The following is a 16,837-nucleotide window of genomic DNA, read 5'->3' on the forward strand; positions in this document are numbered from 1 at the left end:
CGCTATATGGATGGATAACGTCCAGATTTTTTTCAAGGATCAGCACTTAGATTTTGACTTTGTTTTAAAATCAGAATCACCACCATCGTTCATCCAGTAAGACCTTTCCGGGAACTTTCTCAGGGCAGTGTTCATTTAAACATAAATACTTGAAATGGAGGCAGATAACCAAGGAAAACTTCAGTCAAGAGAGTTGTAAAGGAGAGACTACTTCTCAGGAAACATCACCACTGCCAGAACGGGAGCACCAAGGCTCAAGGGAGAAGGGAGGCCTGTTGCTTTAAAAAGTGAATAATCAAGAATAAAAGGTTGTTAGTTCCTACCAGAAAAGCCAGCCTGGAGACTGAGTTGAGATGCGAGTATCTAATAAGAGAATAATAAATGCACATCCTGGCCTGAAATTTAATTATTGGCTGTTATGTATACTTCCTTGATCAAATTATGAGTTTTCCAGAGAGTAGAAACTATCCCCCAAATACAACTTAATGTTGTATTTGCTGCCATAAGGTAGGGAATAGGAGAGAAGAGAGACTGTGTTTCAGTGCCATTACTAGTTCCCTAACGTTGTTAGGAGATAACAAGTAGTCTTCTAAGAAGTAGCTGACAAGCAACCAGGAGAAATACATCTGATCACTTTATGGGGAGAGGACAGTGTTTATTCATTGCTAATCACCAAGGCCTTCAGATTTCTGGCTTTTTAATTCGATTTCGATATGGACCAATATTTTAATCCTTCTTGTGACTCTGCAGTTAAGCTGCCATTGGCTTCAATGAGCAAAGAAACCTCTCTGCTGTTGTTTTGTCATCCTTCATGTCATAAATCAAAGGCAGGGTGACCCTAAGTCATAGTTATTTTGAAATTAAAAGATTCAGAATAAGGTCTTTTATCTCTACAGAGCCACCCAAACATATGGCCCCATGTTCTTCTAATCAAATAGGAATATCCCCTCAATTCTCATCTTCAAGGGGACAGATATGGAAGCAGTTATACCCTTCCTGCAAGTCAAGACATTTTCAGATATCAAGCATCAGTGGTGGCTTCGTTTTATTGAACTATTAATTCAAATAGTATTACACCCATTTTTCTCAAAAGGCAAATTAGTATGAAAATGAGGAAGACACAAAACAGGAGACAACAGAGTTAAAGAAAAGGTGAGGATGAAAATAAAAACATTTCCCTCGGCATGTTCCTAAATACTCTTCTACCGTCTTTCTCTCCTACCATTTAGGCAAGACTGATATTGATGGTGACATATTCTCTTTCTGGGATAAAGAAACCAAGGCATTATCAGAGTAACAGACATTGTGCTTGTTACAAATATGTGCCCTTAACATTTGGCACACAATTTTTCTCTCTTTTGGTTGGTGAAAGCTGGCATACTTCATCACCAGGCTGGAGCACAGATTCTCTTCTCCTACAACCAAAGTCACTGTGGTTGGATGCTTCTCTGAATAAAAAGGTTATGGATCTCCTGAGGGGGGAGATAGAATATATATATATAAAACATTTTTTAAAAATCACATGAAAACAGGACTGTAGGAAGGAGGCCAGATGCTTGATTAAAAGATGGTGACAAAGCCCTGAGCTTTGTAATACTTTCCTATTTGCATGAACTCCTTCAAATTTACTATTGTGATCAGGATTTTCAATCCTACAAGCAAATGCTGGGAATCCATGATTTCTTTTTCTCTGTAGATTTTCAACATTATCTACTTGTAAGCATGTATATCTTGGTGTGATTCTTCTGAACAACCTTCAAACATCAGTAAAAGCCCAATGACTGGCATTTCGGAAGCAACAAACTATACTGATAATAGATTGGCTTTCAGAAGTTACTCTAAATCAGTGATTTCATTTTGGCATACATGACAATGAAAGGAAAAAAACGAACAAAAGGATAAAGCTTTGATGATTATACTTTCTCTTGCCAAAAGCCTCCTGGAACAGGAAGAAAAAGATTTTGGTAACAATCTCCACTCTCCATGTGGCTTTCTTATAACAAAGAGTGTTGCTGGTACTGGGCCAAATTAGACTCTCAGATATTTGTATGTGCTTCTTAGCCCAAATTCCAGTACTCACATAAGATTCCATCGTAAGTGGTTTTTATGGAAATAATCACATCACCAAAAATCACAAGTATCTGGAACAAACTAAAGAACTTATTTTGGAATTGGCTGCTCAGAAATAGAGAGCTGTTTTTGGCAAAGTGTAATCTGTCCTTAGTATATCCTGAAAAGCCAGGGAGGAATATCAGGCCTTCCATGTACTATTTTACATGAATTCTGAGGGCCCTGGACACAATACAAAAATGTCTTTTAAAAGATAGATGATTGTGAACAATTGTAAATAAGTTATCTGTACCAAATCTCAGATCATCATAAATTATGGAAATAACCTGGCCCTTATAAAAATATCACCAACCAAAAGTAACACCAAGACTTTATAATAATGCAAAAACAGTTGGTAGATTTTATCAATTCAGTAAGGAAGAAGAAAATTAATTCCAGCTGTATCATAATACACATAAAACTCTTTGACCTAATTTAATCATTTGTAAGACTTATCCAACTCTAACTTACATTTCACCCCCAAATTTCAATGAGTGTTTCATTTTTCACTTGAGTGCCATACACACACAATCTCATTAGAAGAGGTCATACTGGCAGCTTGGCATTGCACAGATCAAACCATGGATGGCTTAGCCACCCTGTCCATTGCCTTCACCTGCAGTGGAATTGGTGAGCAGCCACAGTCAAGGTCAATTAATGTCTCATGCTTTGGCAGAAAGACCATGAGAGGAACTCTCTCTTCAAAATGCTTCATGTGAGGGCTTCCCTGGTGGCGCAGTGGTTGAGAGTCCACCTGCCGATGTAGGGGACACGGGTTCGTGCCCCAGTCCGGGAAGATCCCACGTGCCGCAGAGTGGCTGGGCCCGTGAGCCATGGCCGCTGAGCCTGCGTGTCCGGAGCCTGTGCTCCGCAATGGGAGAGGCCACAAGAGTGAGAGTCCCGCATACCGCAAAAAAAAAAAAAAAAAAAGCTTCAGGTGAGAATAAAATGTTTCAAGGTACGGATATAGTTTAGAATTGAGAGTCTATCCATTTGTAGTAAAGCGATCTCTTATTTCTACTAATCATAATAAAATGTTATAACAACTGAAAGACTGTACCTTACAGAATTTAAAAACCAGTCTTGCAAAAATCTTCCAGGTCGCCAGAACAGCCACTGAACCCTTTTAAACCCACAGTTACTTCACCTCCTGGCAATGATGAGCTTCTGGCCTTCTGTATCCTACATGAAGTAAGCATGTTAATTTCTTAGCATAGTTTCCTTATTTATCTGAGGTCTCTTCCACAGCATGCTGTCTTTCACCCCCATCTAAGGTCTTCAGGATCCTGTTAATTTGTACAGAGATCGAGTGTATTCGTTTTAAGGTCTGGGTTCACCATTAGCTTCTGGCTCCTTGTTTAAAGGGGGTACAGTAAAATTGTAAATAGTGTCAAAATATCATCCCAGAAAACCTCTAATGCATCTAATACTATTTATAAACAATTCATACAAATCAAGAGGGAAGTATTAGCTTCACTATTCCAGGAGAGCAAGACTAAGGGAAATCTTCAGTCTGAAAGAAGACAATGACCATCATCAAAGTATACCAAAGTGAAAGGCTGGAAGCCACATTTAACACAAGGACAGCCAGCTTAAAAAGTATCCAAACCTTGTACAAGAGAGCTTCACTGCAACCTATTCTCTAAAGAATTTTTCATATCTGAAAACATTCATAACATTATTCACGATACACTCCAGATATTTTGAAACTAATAGATCCTGTCAAAACTATATGTAATAAGAAAACACCCATTAAAATTAGTTATTCAACTGTTGTTTTTTTTTAATCTGAGGATTGTTAAAAACAATTTGAAGTAAGTTTCTAACCAATTGCTTGACTGAATTTAACCAACTTTTGTTTTTCAGGACGATGTGCAAGTACAAAAACAGTATAGTGTCTGTAATACAGATACACACATCCATAAGAATATAATTACATAATAAATAGTATATTTCTATCACACAGACACTGTTTTTGTGCTTGCAAATATATATATATATATATATATAGAGAGAGAGAGAGATAGATAGATATCACATACAGATATCATTTTATAGAAAAGAAAGAAAATATTGCAATGCATTATATAAAGTCATTGTCACTGGCTGAATTTTTTTGTTTCAGTGAAGCATAAAATCAAGTTAGTATCTTCTCTATGAAACCACCAAAAATTTGTCTTACTCACTGTAAAAGGCCACCATTTACATCTCCAGATGACATCAGAACTCATATGCAAAGTGGATAGCTTGCATACGGGAGTATAAGTGGAAAGTAAATGCAAATACTCTATTCTATTGCTGAAACAGAATTAAGCATAGAAAAGTGTACACTTCTCATTTTCTGCCAAAGAACATTTAAAGCTCTGTTTGGAAGGGAGGAGAAAGGGGAGACTTTGAGATGTAAAAATTTGCTTCCAAAACTATAGACTAGACTCAATTTGGAGTAATTTCCTCAAACACCAAACTTTGAACAGAACCACGCGGCAGAAAGAGAGCTGTACTGAAGACCCCATAATGTTGCAAAAAGGGCAACTGGAAATCGGAACAAAGGCACTTCTAGAAATTGTACCAGAACCATTTATGCGAACGTGTACACCGAATGCCAGAGGACTAGTGAATTTTGTCACCTCCAACGTCATTCACTGGTAAATCACATGGATAGTATTTGATCTTGGGTGGGGGGGAGGGGCGTGGGAGAACATGAGCCGTTTTATGATAAGTATACTTCTCAAATGTCATTTTGGAAATCAAAACGTACACAGATGGCAAAAAGTTGACTACATTTGGTAATGCAAAAAATGTCCCTGTTTGATATATGCAAAACAGTTGGAAAAATGAATGAATACTCTTTCTAGAGACGAGGAACTTCACAGATAGATTTGTAGCATGAATTGCGATGAATACCTTATTGACCTCAGTTTAAATAACAGCAAGTAGAGTTTTCCAAACCTGTACTTGAGCTGCAAAGAAAAACAAACTACTCATCGTTTCCTTGAGGCATGCATTTCACTATGGCAAAGCGCACCGGGCGTGCATGACAGGGGAAGTCTGGGCCTGCTTCAGCCAACTGAGTAGATCATGAGCATTCTTCGAACACAAGGCAGAAGGCTTTATGGAGGGGAGAAGAGTGAGAAAATTTGGAACAATCTTCTCATTATTTCATTTTGGAAGGGCCATTCCTCAGCCGACTGCTGCTTCAGGAAGGCGATGTGATGGGACCAGACTTGGCCAGATGTTGGCTATGGGAGCAAGCAACTTTAGCAGCCAAAACGGGGCAGTGTCATGACACCAGCTGAACACGTGTCAGCTGTGAGAAGCAGGAAGATGCTCCGCGCCGGGCCAGACCTGACTGTATTATACAGTGTCCCATCTGAGACTGCATAACACACTCACTGGTGAGCCACGGGGCCTCAGAAAGATGTCAGGGGCCGAACAACACACAGCACAGCAGAGGGCAATGCACAGTCAGAAAGAAAGAGAAAGAAAGAAGAATGAGAGGAAACAAGCAAGACACACGTCCGTCGTGCACAAACCTTCGGGCTCTGTGTGTTCTTTGTGATGGACTTGCTTCAGCGGGCAGCAGAAGATTTCGTGACACTTAGCACGAAAGGGGGACTCTTTTTTCTTTAATTCCGCAGATTGGATGGAATCTTGCCGTAACATAATGTATTCCTGTGTGCCAGGGGGGGCGTCATCCAGAACTGTGGTCACCACATAACAAAATGAACTCAAGTTAGAGCTTCAGGAAAGCAGCGAACGTCTTACATCAACTCTACTCCCAGGGAAGACTACAGAAACAACATTCCCAAGAAAAGTTTCAAAGAAAAGCATTGCATAGCTTGGGGATTTTCTTTTTAAGGGCTTAGTTTTATAATACGAAAGCCCTGGGAATAGTTGACTCAGCTATACACACCTCGATTGCTTGTATAATGAAAATTTAACAGTGTTAAACTGTCCCGATGAGCAATAAAACATATTAATATGAATAACCATATTGTATCTAAATAAACACCATGGAGAGCTCACACGTTTCAGCTTGAAATCTAATATAAATATTTACAGGTGAAAATGGCAAATGTCCACCAACTTCTCAGTGTATTACTTTAGGTTTTCTTCCTCAGTCTGCTCCTGGTGAGGGCCCGGCTTCCATGCACTATGTACTGAGTCTGACAAAAGAATTCATTTTTTCCCCAAAGAGAACTGGGGCTGTCACAAACATTCTTCACATATTCAAAACCCCCTAATGCAGAGAACAAATTCCAGTTGAGAGCCTAATAATCAACATTGGCTCAAAGACCTACCTTGAATGGCAGAACAGCAGGGCCTGGTTCACTAATTCTGGCCTCAGATATACACCAAGCCCCTCTCAGCTTGCTAGGCCCTTTGTGCATTTTCCCAAGCAAGACTGTGAATTTCTAGTGTTTTCTCCCTGCCAAAACAAGGTGTCTGCTTTTACAGGGTCTGCTGCAACATTCTTTAGCCTGATAACTACCCACCAAAGTGGGTGCAAATTTGATCTGCATCTGCAGAAACAGGAACTGACCCCAGCATGGATTTTTTTTCTCCTTCATGCCCTTCCCAATGAGGCCATCCCATTTTACCAGGAGTGAGTCAGTGTCCCTAAAGCTATGATTAACGACGAGCTGACTCATTCTACTCCCCCAAATGCATACACTTAACATGCATTGAGAAAGACTGACACTAGCAGCACACTTCCTATGGGGAGAATAATGCTGCAGTGTTTGTAATATACCAACAGCTTATGGCTGAAATTAGATGGGATCTCAAGTTTCCATGTTTAGCAAAAGATTCCCAGCTCACTGGCTGGGATCATAATGGACATTAAGAACTTTCTTTAATGTTGGAGTAAAAATGGTATAAAAACCAACATAACTTTGAAATTCGTATTATGAGTTTAGAACAAGTTCTTGATAGATTGCTTGTATGTGGAATTGTTGTCTTCCTTTATAAGTCATTAAATTATGCAAGAAGGTAATGAATATTTTAGTTACTTCTCTTTCTATTTTCCTCTAGCACCCAGCAGCACTAATCAAAAATACTATATAGACAAACCACCACTGCTTTTCCTGGCAGAGTTCCCTTCATCTACTAGGAATGTGACTATAACTTAGAATCTGGTCATTGAATGCACATCTTCGGTAGCAACAGCTGCTATTCAAACCATTTGCAACCATTACCTGCCATGAGCAGTTAGTTACAATAATATAGACACTTATCAAATTCCAGCATCATAGGTAAAGATAAATTCTGGTTTTACCATACAAAATATTATAGGGGGCTTCCCTGGTGGCACAGTGGTTGAGAGTCCGCCTGCAGATGCAGGGGACACGGGTTCGTGCCCCGGTCTGGGAAGATCCCATGTGCCGTGGAGCGGCTAGGCCCGTGAGCCATGGCTGCTGAGCCTGCGCATCAGGAGCCTGTGCTCCGCAATGGGAGAGGCCACAACAGTGAGAGGCTCGCATACTCCCCCCACCAAAAATATATATATATATATATATATATTTTTTTTTTTTTAGGAAAACCTCCCAAACTTGGAACTCAAAAAAAAAAAAAAAAAGCAAAACCCCGCTCATGATTATATAGAAGCTGAGAAATCCCATTTTCATGCACTGTATATAAGAAACAAATTTTAAGATTAAAGGACAATTGGAGGATTAAAAAGAAAAGAACAACTTTTGGATAATATGTAGAACTTGCTATTCAGAAGTACATGATAAACACGAGTAAACTGTCTTCCATTTTCATTTTGCAATACCAAAAATGATGTCACAAATGGGCCTTTCTGGAGATTAATGACAGGCTGAAGGTAATAGCCTTTGGCTGACTCTCCAGCCATCAGCTTTTCCCCACTGGTCATTAATTCCCAGAAAATGCCTTGCACTGACATCATTATTGTTTAATTAGATACAACTGGTTATCTGTAACATACAACAAAATTCTAGTGAAAGCAATCCAGTGACTGATACAAGAACCAGCCCCCAAATTCATCATGATGGGAAAGCATGAAAGTCACAAAAGTGCAAGATAATTGCTTTCCACAAAATTCTCTCTCTCCTGTTCTTTCTTCAAACTGAATTTTAGCAAGTGCAAAAGGTGCCAAGATGCGAGGATTTAAGGTGCCATCTGAGTAATGACCACACGGACAGAACATTTCCTTGGAAATCATGAACATCTGGGAGTTAATGGCTTAGCTTTGGGTCCAGGCCGTCTCTACTCAATGCCCCAAACATCAGTCAATTCAGGCAAAACAGAAAGAAAAAAAAGAATATTCAATCTATCAGTACACCTGGGTGTCATGTTGACACGAGGGCTAAAAATATTTTGGACTTTTTAAACAGAAGTGGCATCATACACGCAACACCTCACACAGGTGTATAAAATCTCTGAACATAAATTTATTTTGGATGAAAGATTAAAACTATTATATTAAATTCATTTATTCTTAGGGCTCCTTCAAGTAGGACAGTGGATGCATGTGCAATTGACAGCACCGGGAATGACAGGGGACTTCTCACAAGACCCCAGCATCAAGGCAGGTGGGTACCTTAATTCTACTTCCTTACAAAAAGGATGAGGACACAATGCTTCCAAGGGGCACTAGCTCTAGAAAAGAGAGAGACTTGTAAAGAAGTCAGCTCATGAAAACATGAAGAAGGAATGGGATTTACCTTTCCCTGGCTTAGTACTATGATTTCTGCTATTTTCCCCCTTCTAGTGCATTTCTTCTTGCACACCACTTCTAACCTCTGAAAACCACTCTCACCTTTGTTCATTGGAACCATTTGTCCACATTTACTCAATGACTCCTGTTCTTCTAAATAATATTTATCTAATCTTGAAGGTGCACGAAAGACTCTAGTGATTAGGTAGATGATAGATTTACACCAAACCTCTTCCAGTTTCAGAGGTTCAACTTGACTCTTCAAGACAGATAAGATGGTAAGAGTGACTCATCCCTCATGGTTGATTTCTGGACCGTGGGGCCCATGCTTTGAGAAAGTCTGCGAGCCCCATGACAACAGCAGCCAAGGAGTAGGCCTCTGCTGGGAAAGGGCACCCACTCAGCCAGTGCCCTTGGCCTTGATCACCTACTCAGAATTCCAAAGTCCCACAAGAGTGGTTGAGATTTGGAGGAGACAAGTGCACACATGCAAATTCACACACCCACAGACACGCAGACACTGACAGGTGGCATACACAGACATGAGGCTGGCAAAAATAAGTGACTTTACTGGTAGCAAGACAGTTAAGAGCACAATTTATGAAAGACCTAGTTCCCATTATAAAAGGTGTTTATTGACTAACCATTAGGTGGGCAAGCCTGCAACCAGGATTGGTTTCCCAGCATCAGTACTGGATTGGCATTAAACCACCCCCACTCTCCCCCAGGCTTCTCAGCAATCACCTAGATCAAGGTCATGGTCAGGGGAGGGGGGGCATTCATGGTAAGGGAAGAGAGTTTATGTCTAAACCTGACGACCTGGTCTGAGGTACTCATGTTCACAGAAATAGTGTTCCCATTTCAAACTGGATATAAAGAAAGCATCAATCTGTAGCAAAACAATCTTTGATAAAATTAAAGATAATTCCAATGTAATATACTTCTTAAATGTATTTTTTTAGTTAAAGAAGTTAACAATCATTTATCCTTTCTATGTTTAGAAAATCCACTTCTGGAACTTCCCTGGTGGCGCAGTGGTTAAGAATCCGCCTGCCAGTGCAGGGGACATGGGTTGGATCCCTGGTCTGGGAAGATCCCACATGCTGCGGCGCAACTAAGCCCGTGTGCCACAACTACTGAGCCTGCGAGCCACAACTGCTGAGCCTCCGAGCCACAACTACTGAAGCCCACATGCCCTAGAGCCTGCGCCGCAACTACTGAGCCCGCATGCTGCAACTACTGAAGCCCATGCACCTAGGACCCATGCTCCGCGACAAGAGCAGGCACTGCAATAAGAAGCCCGCGCACCTCAACGAAGAGTAGCCCCTGCTCGCTGCAACTAGAGAAAGCCCGTTTGCAGCCCTCCCAAAAAATTATCCACTTCCTGTTTTACTCTATAACTTTTATCAATAAATATAACATAGGTGGGGCTTCCCTGGTGGTGCAGTGGTTGAGAGTCTGCCTGCCGATGCAGGGGACACGGGTTCGTGCCCCAGTCCGGGAAAATCCCACATGCCATGGAGCGGCTGGGCCCATGAGCCATGGCCACTGAGCCTGTGCATCTGGAGCCTGTGCTCCACAATGGGAGAGGCCACAACAGTGAGAGGCCCGCACACTGCAAATATATATATATATATATATATATATATATAAAAACACAGGTTACATAAAATACTTACCCAAATATTTAGTAGTATCACGAACACTACAATCTTCCACAACATTCCAAACACAATTCCTTTAGCGATAACTTAATGCAACCCCTTTGTCTTAAAACATAAGGTAAATAAAGCTCAAGAAGGGAAAGTGACTTGAGAAGCCATACAGCTCTTGGAAAAGCACAGCCTAGAAGCCAGGATTCCAGTGTGTTTACCAAAAAGTCTAAAATAAGACTGCTTTGTACAAACATTGACATATTTAACAGGGATGGGGATCACTGGTATTTCTTAGCTTCAAAGATTATCTCTGTCTCCAACGAAGATTTCTGTATTTTTTTTTTTTTGCGGTATGCGGGCCTCTCATTGTTGTGGCCTCTTCCGTTGCGGAGCACAGGCTCCGGACACGCAGGCTCAGCGGTCATGGCTCACGGGCCCAGCCGCTCTGCAGCATGTGGGATCTTCCCGGACCAGGGCACGAACCCGTGTCCCCTGCATCGGCAGGCGGAGTCTCAACCACTGCACCACCAGGGAAGCCCAGTTTTCTGTCTTTATTCAAAGACAGAAAAGCAACCAGAAACAACCTAGGAAATTAGTTAGACAATGCCACAAAGGCACCTGGTCCCTCACCAGGCCACTGTGATTCGCAAGGTGCGCTGGCTTCAAGCTGGAAGCAGTTAACAAGCCCTCAATTATTTGATGATGCTGTTTTTTCCTTTTTATTTCTTTTTATTTTATTTTTATAAATAACTAAATTAATTAATTAATTTTTGGCTGAGTTGGGTTTTTGTTGCTGTGCACGGGCTTTCTCTAGTTGCAGCGAGCTGGGGCTACTCTTTGTTGCGGTGCACGGGCTTCTCACTGCGGTGGCTTCTCTCGTTGCAGAGCACGGGCTCTAGGTGCATGGGCTTCAGTAGCTGTGGTGCGTGTGCTCAGTAGTTGTGGCTCGTGGGCTCTAGAGTGCAGGCTCAGTAGTTGTGGTGCACAGGCTCAGTAATTGTGTCACACGGGCTTAGTTGCTGCACAGCATGTGGGATCTTCCCGGACCAGGGCTCGAACCCGTGTCCCCTGCATTGGCAGGTGGATTCTTAAGCACTGCGCCACCAGGGAAGCCCTGTTTTTTTCTCTTTTTAAATGAGCTCTTCAGAAAGATGACTCAACATAATTAATGACGTGATTTTAAATCAAAGCAAATCTAAGATCACCAGGGCAACAGAAATGAACATAGCCATGGGACTACCAAAGTTATTCGACATATATTAGTGACTTCAACAAGCAAATACTTGAAAACATCTATGAAACAGAAAATATAGCAAAATATACAGATTATCAAATGTCCTCACATAATGAGAAAGAAAATGAGAAGAAAACAAGAGTAATTAGAGCGATTAATTTTCCCTGTCAGTGAGCACCTGTCAAGCTGAAAGGTACATCAACCATAGGATGAGTTAAGACCTCCACTTTGCCTCCCAACTTACACTCTACTTATGTGTATCTATTGTTCAAGCTTTACTGTCACACTGGATACTATCAAGATGGCAGGTTTAAATGTAAATGAGTAACTTAAATAAATAATTCACTGAACTGATCAATACTAATGATCATTTGATTCGGCTAAGATAGAAATAACTATAAAATATTTCTAGAAATTTCAGTTACCTTCGTCTTTGCGATCTCCCCCGTCTCCATGCAACCCCCAAGCACTATCCAGCCTTCCTCCAATTCTGTTTGTTCAGGCTGTTTTGCTCTTTTCATGGTAGAATACAATGCAAACTCCCTACCATGGTGGCCACCCACCTCCTCAATTCCATCACGTGCCTATCTTCTTCCACACACTAGCTTTACATTAGTATCTAGAATATGCTAGGCTTTTTCCTGCCTAAAGACCTTGTACTTGCTGTTCACTCTGATGCCCCCTTTATGTCCTTCAGGCTCTACTCAAATGACACCTCTTCTGAGATGTCTTTTCAGCCATGTTAGGTAGGTTTGCACTCGTCACAATCTGTAATTATTTTATGTATGTATGTAGGTATGTATGTGTCTCTCATCTGACTCCTCCCACAAGAATACAAGCTCTCTCTTGGGCTTCCCTGGTGGCGCAGTGGTTGAGAGTCCGCCTGCCGATGCAGGGTACGCGGGTTCGTGCCCCGGTCCGGGAAGATCCTGCATGCCGCGGAGCGGCTGGGCCTGTGAGCCATGGCCGCTGGGCCTGCGCGTCCGGAGCCTGTGCTCCGCAACGGGAGAGGCCACAACAATGAGAGGCCTGCGTACCGCAAAAAAAAAAAAAAAAAAAAAGAATACAAGCTCTCTGAGGCAGAAACATTCTTTGTCTCATTTGCCATTCTATATGTGGGGTCCATCATAAAACACACTCAAAGAATTCTTATGAATCAAATGAAGGATGCCCTTCTTCACCCAGCCTTCCCACAAAGCTCACTCTAATTCTTCATGTCCATATGACTTTTTTTAAAATTTATTTTATTTATTTATTTATTTTTGGCTGCATTGGGTCTTCGTTGCTGCACACCGGCTCTCTGTAGTTGTGGCGAGCCGGGACTACTCTTCATTGTGGCTCAAGGCTTCTCATTGTCGTGGCCTCTCCCATTGTGGAGCACGGGCTCCAGGCGCATGGGCTTCGGTAGTTGCAGCACGTGGGCTCAGTAGTTGTGCCGTGCAGGCTCTAGAGCTCAGGCTCAGCAGTTGTGGCCCACGGGCCCAGTCGCTCTGCGGCATGTGGGATCCTCCCGAGCCAGGGCCCGAACCCATGTCCCCTGCACTGGCAGGCGGACTCCCAACCACTGCACCACCAGGGAAGCCCCATATGACATTTTAAGAAATTTATCCTGTCATGTCTTGAGACAGCTTTCTGGTCATAATCCTACATTTTTACTGAAAAGTTACATTGATAATTATTTTCATATATATGGTCTTTCCTCCACAACTTGAATGTAAGCTCCCAGAAGACCAGAACAATGTCTCTTTTGGTATCATCCTTGCTTTCCTAGTGGCCTACAATGCTTTGCACATGGTAATTTTGCATGCATAAAATTAGTCCCTTCTAGGGAGAGTCCTGCCTACCTTGAAGGCGTGTGCTAAGAAGAAGGGGTCATAAATGGGAAGAGTCCAGCACATTGCCCGGTACCTGGCAGGCACATAGTAGTGGCTGCAATGGAGGAAACGCTGCCCATGACAGAGATGGAGCCGGTGAGCACTGTACCAACATCCCCACCCTGAGTCACAGCTGACTTCCTGAGTGACCTTTGGAATGCCACGTCAGATCTCTGAGCCTCAGTTTTCTCATTTCAAAAATAAGTGATGTGGACTAGGCCAGGGTATCGCAACATTAGCACTTTGACGTCTGGGGCTGGATAATTCCTTGTTCTGAGAGGCTGTTCTGTGCACTGTAGGATGTTTAATAGCATCCCTGACCTCTACCCAGTAGATGCCAGTAGCATCCCTGTTCAACTTGTGACAACCAAAAAGGTCTCCAGATATTGTCAAATCCCCCTTTACCAGTGGGATGAGAGCAAAATCATCTTAGTTGAGAATCACTAGACTTGATGACAGGTAAGCCCCCTGTGTTCTATAAACCTCTCTGTAAAGCAGTCATACCAATCCTGGAAGCCCCTTTGTGACCTTCGGAGATGCTCAGCATCTTGCAAGGACTCAGCTCTTCTATTCAGGGGAGTTTGGCCCACACAGTCCAGACCAAAAAGCGAGGAAAATGCGCTAGTGAGCATGCCAACCATCCGGGTAACAGAAAGCCCCTAACAAGATGGAAAGCAATACGGCTACACACCAGTGGGGTCCTTACTCAGCCCAGGGCAAAGGCTTCCTCTAGTGAGTGACGACACAGAGCAGCACCAATGGCATTGCTCAACTCTAGGGGAGTATCTTCAGACACGTGCTGTGAATAACAGACAGGGCACAGGCTACCAAAGACCCTGCTCAAATGGGGATGAGAAGCAAGAAGAGAAGACAGAGCAACTCTCTATGGCCTTATCAAAGGAGCTTCCTTGAAGGCTGGCATTCTCATCATCAAAGGGTCCATGTCACCAGGAAGGATGCATATCTCTACTGAAGACAGAAATGACTCCCTTAAGAAGAAAAGTGGCAGCTTCCTCTAGCAGAGCAGAGTGTGCTTTCAGAAGTCCTCTGCCCCAGCAGGAATGACATAGGTTTTGTCCCTACTGCCATTACAAGCACGTGAGAAAGAAATGCCAAGAAATACATTCCACCTTAGAACACTGGGTGATGCTAACACATCTCAATATACTGTTCAGAGAGCTGATACCAGCCCATTACTTTCAAGTTTTCTAGCCTGATGTCATTGCACTCCTCTCCCATGCACCCTGCTCAAGTCCAAGTGAAACTGAAGTATCCATCATAGTCCACTGCAAGGCTTGTTAAGACACAGACTGCTGGGCCCCCTCCACTAGAGTTTCTTGTTTTTAATTCATTTATTATTTTATTTATTTTTGGCTGCACTGGGTCTTCGTTGCTGCGTGCAGGCTTTCTCTAGTTGCGGCAAGCAGGGGCTATTCTTTGTTGTGGTACGCGGGCTTCTCATTGCAGTGGCTTCTCTTGTTGCAGAGCACAAGCTCTAGGCGCATGGGCTTCAGAAGTTGTGGCATGCAGGCTCAGTAGCTGTGGCACACAGGCTTAGTTGCCCCACGGCATATGGGATCTTCCTGGACCAGGGATCAAACCCGTGTCCCCTCCATTGGCAGGCGGATTCTTAACCACTGTGCCACCAGGGAAGTCCTCCACTAGAGTTTCTGAGGGAGATGTTCTGGGGTGGGCGTGAGTATTGTCATTTCTAACAAGTTCCCAAGTGCTGGTCAGGGATCACACTGGGAGTATGATTGCCCCAGCTGTTCGTTTTACCTGCTCCAGCTACGTCTGCCGTCTGCATTCCTCTCCTCAAGGTACAAACATAATCCATACCAGTGGTTCTCAGTTGGGGTTGAGCATTAGCATCACTTGGGGAACCCTAAAAACTAAAGCACCCATGGTGCCACCCCAGATCAATTACACTAGAATCTCCAGCCTGGGGCCAGAGCACTGGTGGGTTTCTAAGCTCCTTGGGTGATTCTACTGCACAGCTAGAGTTAAGAATGACTGTTTTAAGCCATCCCTTTCTTTCTCCAGTGAAAATTCCTCTCTCATCTTTGGAGAGTGGGCTCTGACGCCTGATTATCTTGCTACAGTTGATCCTTGAACAAGATGCAGGGTTAGGGGTGCCAAACCTCCATGCAGCTGAAAATCCACGTATAACTTGTAGTCAGCCTTCCCTCTCCACGGTTCCTCCATACCCGTGGCTCCACATCTGCGGATACAGCCAACCACGGATCATGTAGTCCTGTAGTATTTACTAGTGAACAAAAATCCCATGTGTAAGTGGACCCTGGCAGTTCAAATCCATGCTGTTCAAGGATCAACTGTATTTCCATTTCTTTGCACACCTCAGCCCACTGCGGCCACGTCCCCTTGGGCACTGGTGCTATTCACTGCGTAAAACTCTACAGCAGCTCATATCTCCCCACAGCCAGTGCGTTCCAGCCTGAGCACTCAGCCACGGTGGTTTGTCCATAGTTCTACCACAGCATTAACCCACCCCTGCCCTGTGTTTTTGTTGTGTTTCAATATGACTATCTCCTCACTAGCCAGTTTTGTTGCAGTGAGTCAAAGCAAGCTCTCTTCTTATTAATACCCCTCAAGGTCAACGTCTTGGGCTGGTGAGAACAGGTGTCTTGGCCCTGAAGCCAGTCTGTGATGCTGCATCTCACCCTCAAGGTCCACCCAGAGCCACTGCAAACTTCACATGTGCCCCAACTTGAACCACAGTGCAGTCCAGGCTCATGGTCACAAGACAAAATGGTACCAAGAATTCATCGGGAACCTTGTTGGTGACTGGCTCAATAAATACACTAGTCCTTCTTTTATGACATCACATAAAAAGGAAGTTTGCATTACATTTTCCAGAAATTGCTCCCTTGAACCCTGTAATTCAGGGGCTCTCCACCCTAGCTACAAAATCAGGATCACGTAGGGAGCTTTTATAACATGCCCATGCCTGGGCCCCACCTCCAGAAATTCTCCTTTAATTGGTCTTGGAGCGGGGTATGGACCTTGGTAGTCAAGCTCCCCAGGTGGTTCTAAGGTACAGCTAGGGTGGAACCAGTGTGTTTAATCAAAGGAGCAAGAGAAAAATTAAAGCTGCAAATGTAAGCACAATTAACTGCAAAGATGTTTTCCTGAACAAAGAAGGAAGCACTCTAGAAGATACTACAACTTCAGAGTTCTAAGCCCCTTAATTAAATATGGAATACAAATGGCTCTCTCAAGGAGGAAGTTTTAAAAGCCTTAGGGAATGAAAAATGATGTACTG

The 16,837-nt window shown here is 43.0% G+C and overlaps 1 protein-coding gene across 2 annotated transcripts in view; it reads right to left on the bottom strand.

Moving 5' to 3' along the window:
* Positions 1–16,837, bottom strand: part of FGF13 (fibroblast growth factor 13) — a gene marked incomplete at both ends in the record, with an annotated part of 492,111 nt that overhangs the window by 198,004 nt on the left and 277,270 nt on the right. The window contains one exon of one of the 2 annotated variants that reach the window (XM_079727562.1): positions 5,643–5,810. The exons of the other annotated variant lie outside the window; for it this stretch is intronic. Coding sequence (XP_079583688.1) covers positions 5,643–5,810 — 168 coding nt within the window. The remainder of the gene's footprint in view (positions 1–5,642; positions 5,811–16,837) is intronic. 2 annotated transcript variants of the gene reach the window in all.

Source organism: Hyperoodon ampullatus (assembly GCF_949752795.1).
Source record: "Hyperoodon ampullatus genome assembly, chromosome: X".
NCBI classification, from domain to species: Eukaryota; Metazoa; Chordata; class Mammalia; order Artiodactyla; family Ziphiidae; genus Hyperoodon; species Hyperoodon ampullatus.